General features: G+C 40.4%; 1 protein-coding gene across 10 annotated transcripts in view; it reads left to right on the top strand.

Moving 5' to 3' along the window:
- The window catches only part of frmd4a (FERM domain containing 4A), a 113,763-nt gene that overhangs the window by 64,257 nt on the left and 37,225 nt on the right, over positions 1-12,281 (top strand). For 9 of the 10 annotated variants that reach the window (XM_016668128.1, XM_016668129.1, XM_016668126.1 and 6 more), the window contains exon 2: positions 10,072-10,137. In XM_016668128.1, coding sequence (XP_016523614.1) covers positions 10,072-10,137 — 66 coding nt within the window. Of the gene's footprint in view, positions 1-6,941; positions 7,469-10,071; positions 10,138-12,281 lie in introns of those variants that run through there. The other variant, XM_016668130.1, reaches the window with a different exon arrangement.

Raw genomic sequence — 12,281 nt, 5'->3', positions numbered from 1 at the left:
TGAGCCGGGTCATTTTTCATTGCCCCACCTCAGAGGAATCAGGCGTGCAGAAATGGAGCTCAGCTGCAATGAGCCAACACTATGGATTGATAAATCTTGACTGCAGAGCGCTGTGGATGGGATAACAGTTCCTTTTGGCTCCACTGTTAGTCAATACTTCAAAATAGATGCTGGAGGAAGAAGAAGAAAAGTCTCAGTCTGCACTCTGCTCACTTTGTCACATCAAATTTCTCATCACCAGCTGCTTTTTAATATTACTATTATTTATGATGTTCCCTCTATATGTCTGCCTACTTTATCTTCATTTTTTTTTCTCTTTTGTTCTCTTCTACCCTCCTCAGACACTCCCCCTGTGAATTTCTTCTCTCTTTGTTTTATTGCTGAAACATGCATTTGTGTGGAGTAGGTGGAATGAGCAGAAGGGGGTTAATTTATTTATTTATTTTTTAAAAAAAAGGTAATTTCAAGTCTCTATCGACATTCTAGACCAAGATTCTCTTTGCTATCCTGGGATTGTGATACTGTCATGAGCTTCTTTGTATTATATTGTGAGGGAATACTTTTCTGGGTACTTCTACTTTTTGTGTTACAGTGCCTCCTCCTGCAAGCGTCCTACATTTCTGGCACAGTGTGCATGCAGAGTTGGCTGGGCCTTCTGAAACATTGTCATGACAACTTTTGTTTGCCTTCGGGGGAGAGGCTGGCACTCGGTACATATTTGAACATCCCAGTGTGGATGGACTGATAGGTACTGTTGTTTGTAAATTCAGTGATTTCTATGTGACCCAGCGAAAGTAAGGCTCTTTGAAAGCATAAAAATGTTACAAGAGTTAAGGTTTAAAAACGCTGTACAAAGTCAGTGCATTGAGCAGTTTTGGCTTTTAATTATTCTAGTCATATGTGTAAGTTAAGATACCATATTCAATATTTTTGTTTTATGGAAAATTGTTCACATACTTGTGTCTTCTATGTTTTATTTTTGGCAACAAAAATTATGTCATGTCCATGGAACAACAAAAATTAACCTTGTAACCTTGAAGCCTTGAAAAAAATATTTATTCCATGAAGAACTTAGCACATCCTACACCTTAAAGGCCAACATTACCTCCTTTGGATGAAATAACTTCTTTGTTGTTTCAATTAAGTAGTGGAATGCATTAAAACTGTGACAGACAATTTAGATAGTGTCTACAATGATTTTTCACCATCTAGCAGTCACTAACGTCAGTCTAAGGAAAGCTTGACACAGTCCTCACTTTTAGCTGTGAGATGTTTGAGGGGTTTCTTGCATGTCACCGGTAAGGTTAAATCAAATCGGGTCAGTTCCGAAGCACTAGCATATTCCTCTGTGAATATCTGATTATTACCACCCACGTACATGCATATATACATTTAATCACACATGATGACAAAATCAGCCAAGAACAAAGCATGCCAGGATATTTTTCGCCTGTGCTTTTCTGCTATTTAGACCCCAGGGTACATGTTTAATTGGGTAGTGGAATGCATTAAAGCTGTGACAGACAATTTAGATAGGAGTATGCAGACAGTTGTATTTATTATTCAACAAGATAAATGAGTAGAGTGTTTGGTATTCTATTCAGTCAAAGGGTAGAAAACGGAGGCTGTCATAGCTTGACTGCTCGACTTAAGTCAGTGCCCTTGAGTTTGTGCCACAGGCTTTGTGTCCAACTTTGAGGGTGCAAGTGTGGGAGTAGGTCTATGTTGATGTATGAAAACAAGCTAAGACAGAAAACATTACAGTGAAGCAGAGGTCAAGAAGGAAGATTGTCCAAAGCTTCAGGTTTTTGTCTATCCTAAGAGAAAAGCATAGACATTTTACTGATTTATGTGTGACAATCAAAGATAGTCTACATCACCGTCTCTGTGCATGCATTGCCGGTGGTATCAGTGAACACCGGGTCACTGGGGTCTACAGTGATTTCTCCCTGTATGAATTATAGATGAAGAGAGGAGGTGTAGGGGTAAGAGATCCTTCCCCTGTGAACGGCTCAAACAGCCCGTCTACATCCGTGCAGATCAGCCCCAATAATCACTGAAGACTGTGTTTCATTTAGATAAAAGTCCAGAGTACATGACATCACTGGTACATGCTTGTCACAAAACACTGTGCTCACCTCATTAGTCTGTCTGGAGTGTGTTCACCCCTGCTACCTCAGCATCACTTCAGTACCCTCTCTCGGGTTCCCAGGTCTGCTCAGATCTATTTAATAAAAAAAAACCACAGAGGATGGAGGATATATTATGATAGGAATGCCTATGTAGGCATTTAAAGAATGTGTAAGAGAAGAGACAAGATCAGGAGAGACAAAGTAACATCATAACACGTGTTCTCATGAAAATATAATTAAATTGAAGGAGTCGTGGGTGGTGCTCATGTGCAGATCCTTAAAATTACAACAAGCTGCAGAGTCTGTGTGTGCACCAAACTAGTGATTTTCACTTAGATGGACACACTGTGGCGCTGTGTCATAACGCTGTGCTCATGAAAGGCTTTTATGGGCTTGGATATCATCTCAGGAGACGTATGCTGTGGACTTGTTTGAATTTTTTTTTCTCTCTATTTTAAAAATAAATCCAGGCACTGCATGAGTGTTTGTGCACATCTATGTGACCCAGTATTTGCTTTACCTTAGTGAAAGCAACAGAAACCATCGTCAAAACAAGATTATGAAACAGATACAGAATAAAATTGAGCATCTGCAGACATGAAAACACTCATGGTACAAGCACAAACTTTTTATGGATGTGGTATAGCAGTGTCATTGCAATAGGATGTTCTAAAAAAATGTATTTTACGCAGACAACATCGTTATTGTAAACTGGAATCTAAAAACACCACAATTCAGTGAGCACTTAATTAGGAGCCACTATTTAAGAGCTTAATTAAATGGCATGAATAAACCTTATGACACCAATGCATAGACTCTTTGGGGGAGTAAAATGGGTTTTCAACCTCTGTCCATCAAAGGAGAAGATGGATTAGGAAAAGTTGCCAACTTCATAAAAATTTCTACATGGAGGAGTGTATTTTGCAGGTAATTTATATGGAAACTGCGATTAAAAGTTCATAAAATCATAAAGATCTCAATTCACAGCAGTGTGGCCAGAGAAGAACATGAACGCCGCTAAGTGATAGCTTTTAATGAGAAATTATAATTAGCTAATATTTCATATCAGCAGGTCAAAACTTCCCAAAAATTCAGCTGGTAGTTCAGGGTCTTCTGGTTTCAAATGGCTTAAAAATATGGATCAAACAAAATCCACCGTACAAGGTGACTCCATATACCATGCTGGAGACTTCAACATTTTACAGCAGTATCCTCAGTGAAAGTGTCTGGGTAGTATTTTAAAAGGGATAATCATCTCCATCTGTCAGTTTCACTCAGTGTTGTGATTCTATGTAAAAGCTGTTGTGGGGGGTTGTGGTCGAACTCTGGGAATGGAGGTTTGTTGTAAAATGAGAACAAAGCAGAGCTGAATACAGAAATATCTCCAGTTTGTTTGAAGAGCCAGTATGTTTCTGATTTTCAAAAGGGGCCTAACTGGAACCATATTTCTGTCCAAAGGACACTCGTGGGTAAGGAAGGGTGGAGTGCAGAGACACATACACATGCATGAATGTGCACACTTGAACAAACAAAACAGATCTATCCCGGTCAGTCGTTTCTCCAGACATTCCTGGCTGCCTTTCCATGACCCTCCCTGCTCCTTTGCACTATGCCACCACCCGAAGTGCAACGTAAAGAAGGCAAGGGTTTCAAGCTCCTCTTTTTTTTATTATTATTAGATCCTATTGAATTGTCTTGTGCTTTTATGTGTCTTCTATTTTAATCTCACCTGCAGCACACTGGTTGTGGGAGCTGTACCATTAATAGCACTGACAAGCCTCTTCAACTCTGGAAATCTCGTTGTCATAAATTACATCATGAGACTGTGTGTATCAGACTCTGTGCTCGCTCGGAGTGTGAGGAGCTCGAAATTGTTTATTTGGCCTCCATAAATATGGACAACTGACGGCAGAGCAACTCGGAGAGCGAACAAGTGTGTCAGTCTCAGCTACCTACCGCAGCGTCCCACAGACAGGGTTCAAGGGATTCCTCATACTGCCTCAATTAACCGTTCTGTTGTGTTTATATTATGCTTCACCATTAGAAGTTAACTTTTCGAGGAAAGATCATGAGCCGTATTGACCCACCACGACTGCTATGTGCTCCCATTGTTAATACCAGCTCACCATTCAGATCTTTCCACTCTGGACACAATCTTCTGTTGAAATATACCAGATCCGCACCTCATTACAACCGCAGTCTAGCCAAAAATAGAAGTCCACTGGCTCCATAACAAAAGTCAGTCACAACTGTTAGTCATTCACCCTAATACTGCCTGCAGGTCATGGAAATGGCAGGCAGGGAATAAGAAGGATAGAGGGTTAAACACTGAAAAGATTGGATTCTCAAAGTCAGAAGCATTTTTTACAGTTCCTTCCACCCGTGCTTCCTGCCTGTCTTTCCTCCTTGTTGTAGTTGCTGAATTTGCCTCCTCTCACTCAGACTCCAACTCTTATCCATCTCAAACAGGAACTACAATCCATCAGCTCACTTTGGCTTTTCCCCCTGTCCTCACAAGCCTTGTCCCATTTCCCCACAGAGAACCTTTCCCTCATTTCCCCCCCATCTTTCTCCATTTAACAACTGGGTCCTTGTCAAATAAAACCGAGGAAGCTACCAATAAAGGTGGAGATATGTATTTAGTTGGTGAATGAAAAAGAGAAGCCCAGTGTTTATATTAAAGCCAAAGAAAGAGTCATCTGGAGATGTTTAACTTGGACAGGCCAGTTTCCGGTGTCTGGAGCAGGCCAAAAATATCCAGAAACAGAAAAATCCATCAAGGGGGGGGAGGATGGAGGATACTCCTCCTCATTTCTCATGTGACCTGCTACATTTAGCAAACTAAGCTGAAATTTGGGATTGCAGAACGCTCTATGGCAGCGACAGCATGCCAAGAACATTAAATTTAACTGTGTCTTATTGCTTAACGTCAGAGAAGGAAATATTTCTGGTGAAGATTAAGTCCAAATTTCAGACATGTTGCAACTTTATTTGGCTGAAACGAATGAGTCTGAGAAGGCAAACAAATAAACTGGTCTCTGATGCTGCATGCTTTACATATGGCCTTGCACTGTTTTCCTAAGACAACGTCATTTTCATATATGAAAAAGACTTCTCGAGTTATTCAGACAAGCTTGTGTATTACAGGCTTAAACTTGCTTCTATCCTACACATTTCTATTTATTTGTCATACCATAAAACTGGTTGTATTTTGGCATTTTACCATCTTGTGGTTTCAACGGCTCCTGCACAGCTGTGTAAGGGGAAAACAAGTGCCCAATTTAGGCTACAGAAAAAAAAAAAAGAAAAAAAAAATCTCAGACTAACGGCTGCAGTGGGATGAAGGCCAGTATTTAGCTCTAACCTGAGAGCAGGATTTGTGTTTTGGTGTAGACAGGACAAAATGAGGTTTAATTCTCAGCCAGTGAAGATGCAGACTGTGTGCATTATAAACAACTCTGATCCAGAGACTGTTTTTGAAATGGGAAACAAGGTTTTACTGAGAAAGGACAACGTTTTACTGAGAACGGCACAAGTGCTAATACGTTATCTGTCAGATGCAAGGCTAGGTTCACCACATAGTTGTACATGATATTGCTGTTGACACTGATGTTAGTGTCTGAGGTGTGTTTCCTTTTTGGCAGTAAATTAAACTTTTATTTTGCAGTTTTTTTCAGGTTTTTTTTTTTTTAACATTTTTTTGATTTTCCAAGGAGATGCAGGGGAGTGTCAGGACTAAATTTGATCTAGTACCTCATATAATCAATTATACTCATTTTGCACATAGGGATTTTAGCCCATTTTGTATTTTCTATTGGGATTAAGAAAAATGTTTAAAATATTATTTTCAACTAATTATATGCAATTAGCAATGTGTGTATGTACCCTAACTCATTCCCCTTTACTAAACTTTGCTTCATACAGAGGGTCTAGACTCTCAACTATGGAGAAACGATTGCTTCTTGAAGTTCCTGGAGGCATGGACTCTGTTGAAGTTTTAAATTTTACCCAATCGCTCATGTTTGTCTCTGAGGTATGTAAAGCGCCAGTTGGACACTATGTAGCTTACCGGAAATTGCCTGCGTTGTTAACAACCATTCTCTACTCCTGCCAAGACAGAAATGCCAATCTGAACAAGATGGCTGTTAATGTTGATTCAAAATTTGGAAGCGTGGAACGGAGGTACTGCATGGCTCCGTTCACTTTTTCCACTGCCATTGCTGACTTCAGGCAGACAGCGCAGAAAATTGACGTCATCTTTCACAACTTCGGCCTCTTCGCTGATTGGCCCGGTACAAATTGTACAGGAGGGGATCCACACGACCGCCAAAAGACTGTCCTTAGAGCGGCATAGCGCAGGAAGGCAATTACCAAGCTAAGCCTCATCTAAACGGAGACATTAATCCAACAACTAATTTCACCGGAGTGAAATTAGTTAGTTTTGAAACTAACTTCACTGCGGGCAACTACCGATGTCCTTTTTAATCAATATCTTTCAAAAATACAAATGAAATTCAGTGTGGTTTAGGAGGCTACTTTTTTTGTTTTGTTTTGTTTTTTTCCAATACTACAAACTATGGAATTAAAGCTCGTTGTTATTTTAGTCATGTAAAAGACAGACTTGGTCCTCTGCAGACTCAGATGTCTGGGTGTGTGAGCACACACCTCTACACACACACACACGCACACACTCCACAGAAAGGTCTGCAGTTTCTCATGGCTGAGAGCCGCTGCAGAAAATTCCCCCTCATCTCCTCCTCTCCCCGCCCCCACATCTTGCCTCCATTATTCCCGTGTTTTTGGAGCAACCTCCGGTGACAACGAGAAGCATCGCTGACAACCGCTCGCATTTTTTTCCCTAGCCACGCTCCCCCTTCCCTGCGCCCCTGCAGCTCTTTGACCGTTGGTACGGTCTCCCGGTTCTCCGGTGCGCGGTGCCGCCGCCGGTATAGCGGGGGCTGCCTGACCGGAGGAGGTGGAGGGAACTAGCAGCGTGAGGCTCTGTTTTCCGAAGGAGGGATGAGAGAGAAGCCAGCCTCCTCTGCCGCGCTTAATTAGCGCCTAGTTAAAATATTTTTAAGTTGGAATGGGGAAGAATACATGAGGCAGCACTGCTATAGGACACAGCCAGCTTGTAACTAACGTTAACTAATGGGCTCAAACATGGATGCTGATGTGTCTCCTCCTCTAGGCCGGCCAGGAAAACGGATGTTTTTCGATGATTTTGTGGCTGGAACTCGACTCGTCTCTTTCTGGGATTAATACTCCAGGTTTTTCCTGTCTGTTTTGGTACAAGTGTTTCTGTTGGAACCTCGCAGGAAGCTTTTGTTAGCAAGGTAATGTGGTAATAACGTTCCTTTCTGTCGCAGATAGTCTCCGAGCAGCATCCCCAGTTTACTGTCCGTGTGTAGCTGCTATTTTGGTGTCAGCTTCAGGGAAATTATGAAACACTTCGAACATGTGTACGTTAAACGGTATTTCATGTCTATGCTCTTGTTGTCAAATGTTGCTTTTGAGGGTGAGTGTTTACTAATTTCTGTCAAGAAATGGCTGAGAAATGTACCACGAACCAGGATGAGGTGATGTAGCTTCTACATGCTTGTCACAATCCCAACAGTGACATTGCAAAGTATTTTCGACCAGGATTCACAGCACATTTTGATGTGAGTAAAGTTAAGATGCTATAATCAGTGTTCAGTTAATCTAAAATTTTTAAAAAAGTCAATCTGATAATGTAATCTTTGATAGCTTTGTGGCATCAATAATTAGAAATATGCCTAATATTGTAGTTTAGTAACAGCAGAGTATTAATAAAGACTTCAATGCATTTGGTTTGGTGGTGGATAGTAGATTAGGACCATGTGTCCAATACCACAAGACATTTTATTAAAGTAAAACCAGTAGGGGGGCTGTTTCTGGTAGATTGGACCCCCTAATTTAAGCCTTGGGGCAGAGAATTGTTACCTTGACATTAAGGTTTGCACTTTTCCCAGGTCCTTGGAGCTGATTGCCAGTGAGTGTGTGTGTGTGTGTGTGTGTGTGTGTGTCTGCCTGCATTGCAGTTTAACACACTACACTTTTCAGTCGTTTTTCAAGTAACTACTCATATTCAGTCTGATTTTGTATGCTTTTTTAATTTGATTATGACTTCTGCTTCGCCAACAGAATTGCCCTTCATTGCAGGTAGATTAGAGTGAAGCAAGGTTCAAAAATGTAAAAACAAAAATGGTGTACATGTCACTGACTGTGTGCACAGGTGCACCCAATCTAAGCCATCAAACCACATGGGAGCAGTGTGTGTGTGAGGGGGAGGTAGACCCAGTGGACATTTGCTCAGAGCATTCAGGACAGCTCACACTGGGCTGAGAAATAAGACATCTAAATGGCACTTCTCTCGCTACTTTTTTCCCCGTCGTCTCTTTGCTAAATCTCACTCCCAAGCCTGACACTATTACGCAAGCAGAGATGAACTGTGAGAAAGTAGAAATGTAGTTTGGTTTAACTCTTACAGTAGTGGTGTTTTTGACACACCCTTACTAAATTACATATACCCCAGGTGCCCTCCTGGGGAGGAGTTACAAAGCAGTTGTACTTGTGTTTTTGTCGTGTTGATCTGTGTTTTGAAAGGTCTTCTCATCAATTACTTGAGCTTTGTTGTTGTTTTTTTTTTTTACTTTTTCCTCATGCACTGTCCTCCACCCCACTGCATCCCCATCTTCCAGATGTGAAGGAAATGTGGGAGTAACTGGACGCTGTTTGTGGTCCTTGGGGTGCCCGCTTCCTGTTAAATCGTGGAGAAACTCCACATGTGCTGGAAGCAGCAGGATACAGATACGCATAGGCAGCAGCATGCACTTCACACTTCTTTGAGAGTTGGTTCATTTGAACTGTGGTTGCTGATTTTAAATTCTGGACAGATTATTTTTTTGTTTTTGTTTTAGTCTTTGGCTTTCAGTGTACAATGCAAACCTTTCTAGCAGCTTTGTGCAGTTGACTTTATCTACTTAAGATATTTGCTGTAAATTGTTGTTTACCACAATCGGTGGTGTCTTCTTTGCAACCTGTGTCACTGTTTACATTTGAACTTGGCACACATAGATATACAGTAGATATATTTTTGTCTCTGCAGTTCAGCAAACCTGATGTCAGCAACACAGACAAACACTCCTGTGAGCTTTGTCAGCATCACATACTTTAACTCTACAGTTTTTTAACTGTGGTTGCTAGTGTACTGATGGGTAATGGATTTCCTGCTCGCGGAGGAATGTTAAAAATGTGCGAGAAGGACAGAGAGTAGGATACTGTCTCTGTTAGCTTATTGTGTGTAGTTCAGATAACCTTGTTAAAACTTCACTGGGACACAACATTTTCAGTTTGTGCCCCAGGTTGCAACATGTTGTTCTGCTTGGTGTTGAGACTGTTGATGTTTAATACACTGAAGTATGTGGACAAGTAAATCTAAAATACGTTTTTAATTCAGCGATTGGTTGATGAAATCTCTTTTGCCATGTTACACATTTTAATTCTAGTGATTTGCTGGAATCACAGTTTAATCGTACAATGTAATGTATGCAGTTTCATCAGTCCACAGTACTTACTTTGATGCACTTTTGTGACTGTTATAAGAATCAGATAGGTTGTGGGACATATGCCTTGATATGGAAATCTCTTTGCTCCATTAAGTACCATACAGCACATTTTTCTCACTGATTTAGTTTCTAGAAACTAACTCAAATCTGATGACTCCAGAAAAGGAAAGTATCCCAATTATCACACTGTTATTTTCTGAGCTAACTTAAGATATCAGTATTTTGTGCTTGAATGTCTGGATTGCTTAAATGTCTTGAAAAGTATATAATTTTGAAATGAGTAAATAGTTTATAAGCAACAAAAGTAAAAGCAAACTTGTGTTTTTTTTTTTTTTTTTTATCTTTCCCAGATGACAGAGGGAAGGCGGTGTCAGGTCCATTTACTGGACGACAGGAAACTGGAGCTCCTTGTACAGGTGAGTTCCTTTTCTTTTTTACTGTTTTACAGATGCTCATTTATTTTAACACAATAGAGATGCAGTTCTCGATGTCTTAAGGGGTTTGACTATTGCTGACTAAGGGAAATTTGGTGAGCAGTAGGTGACACTGCACTTTCCTCCTGCTCATCTGATCTCTCTGTTCTTGGCAGAAGATGGACACTGCAACACAGATTCGATCCTTTGAGAGTTATTCTTCAGCTCTCATCTGTCCTGTTCTTGCATTTCTTCCCTTTCCTGAGGTTAAATTTGTGTCTTTTGTTGATTGCTAATCACTTCCATTTTCTCTTCTTACTTGCTGACTGAAAAGACTGAAGTATGTTCTGTTCTTTGGCTCGCTGTCGACTGGCTGTTACCTGATTTCTGTGGGAAGACTTAAAAAAAAATCAAAGAATTTCTCTGGAAAAACAAATGTAAGATGAATGCTAAGGAATGGAGAGAAAGGAGATGACACTAAGGGATGGAAATAGAGTGGAGAAAATGAAAGGCAGGGCTGAGGATAGGTCTGCTGACTTTCTGATTTGATTACTCTGCCAGAACTGATCCGCTCTTTTAAATTGGTAGTTTGTTCTGCTGCTCTCCCTCTTACTGTCTCTCTGTATTCCTGACTTAAGCTCTCATCACTCTCCGTCCCATACCACTACCACAGTTTGTCATTCTCATCTGATTTTCTCTGTAGTCTCTCACTGAAAATACCACTTATCTTTTATACTGTTCTCTTCTTATTTTCTTTACGATTAGAAGTTATCACTTTCTTACAAACATAATTTTTAAGTAGCATGTAAGCAGGCCCTGTTACAGATGTCTAAAGGATTAAAATGTCTTGTTTGCCTTCAGGGTATACAAAATAGCGTGGAACTACAATTAGCATTAAGAAGGAATGAGACAAAGGCCTGAAATATGGATAAAAAAAAAAACAGTTCTCCCTTTTTCTATTACTTTTGTGTCTCTTTGTTGGGTGAATGTTTTGTAGTTTGGCGCGCTGTTAGTTGGACCAAAGAGAATAATTTTCTTCTCTTCGCTTTTTAATGTACTAAGAAAACTGGGGTTAGAAACGATATTCTTACTTTACATTAGAAGCATTAAAAACAGTTGACAATCTATACAAACCAAGAACCTCACTGACTACTTCAGAGCTGCAGTTTGTTTCTCCTACGAACGACGGGTCATCCACTTTACCAAATGTCCTGCTCCCTTACATGCCATGTTTTGGTACACATTACACTAAAAACTGGAATGTTTGCCCATTCTGTCATAGTCATTGCCTTTTCATGCAACTCATTTGTATTTCCCTACAATGCTCTGTCTGGAATTTCTTCAATTGAGCTCAGTTTCTCAGTGGACTGACCAGGTTGAATTATGTGAATTATGCCGATGATTTTCTGTGCTGTTTTGAATTGTCGTCTGCGATGGTTGCAGTTTGTCAATAGCACTGGAGGAAATGAACAAACCCATCCAGTCCTTGTTGGCCATGGTCCTTCACGGCTGAGCTGGTGCTTTACATGCATCACAGCCAAATGTTCGCGATTGGGTAAAATCAAATTCACTTGTTTAAAACTTCCAACAGTCACCTCAATCAAGCAGTCATTTCTCAGTAGCTCAGAACAAGTAACGAGTTTTTAACAGGTCAATCATTCTTCTATGCAAAATTGCTAAAGCTCTATCAAGGTGTGTAGTATCTGTGTACATCATTTTATAAGTCTGGATTTTGCCTGGGCCATTCCGATGCATGAATATGCTTTGATTTAAACCCTTACATTGTAGCTGTTGTTCACTCTTTACAGTAGTTGCCCTGCAAGAATGTGAACCTCCACCACAGTGTCAAATCTTTTGCTCACTCCTTAGCTCTATCCATCTTTCCATCAACTCTGACCAGTTATTTCACTTCTGCTGAAGAAAATAATCCCTAAAGCATATAGCTGCTCTTGCTATCTGTTACGGTGGAGATTATGTGCTCACCTGTATGTGAAGTGTTAGTTTTGTGCTACATCGCTTTGCATGTAAGACAAAAGGTTTAATGTTGGTCTACTCTAACCAGAGCACCCTCTTCCAAATGGTTGCTGTTATTTGTTCAGAAATGTTCCCTTCACAGAACAGATGTATTTATGCACACAAGTCGACTG

This window comes from Poecilia formosa, unplaced genomic scaffold, assembly GCF_000485575.1.
Source record: "Poecilia formosa unplaced genomic scaffold, Poecilia_formosa-5.1.2 Scaffold13, whole genome shotgun sequence".
NCBI classification, from domain to species: domain Eukaryota; kingdom Metazoa; phylum Chordata; class Actinopteri; order Cyprinodontiformes; family Poeciliidae; genus Poecilia; species Poecilia formosa.
This window is presented reverse-complemented; position numbering and strand designations above follow the sequence as displayed.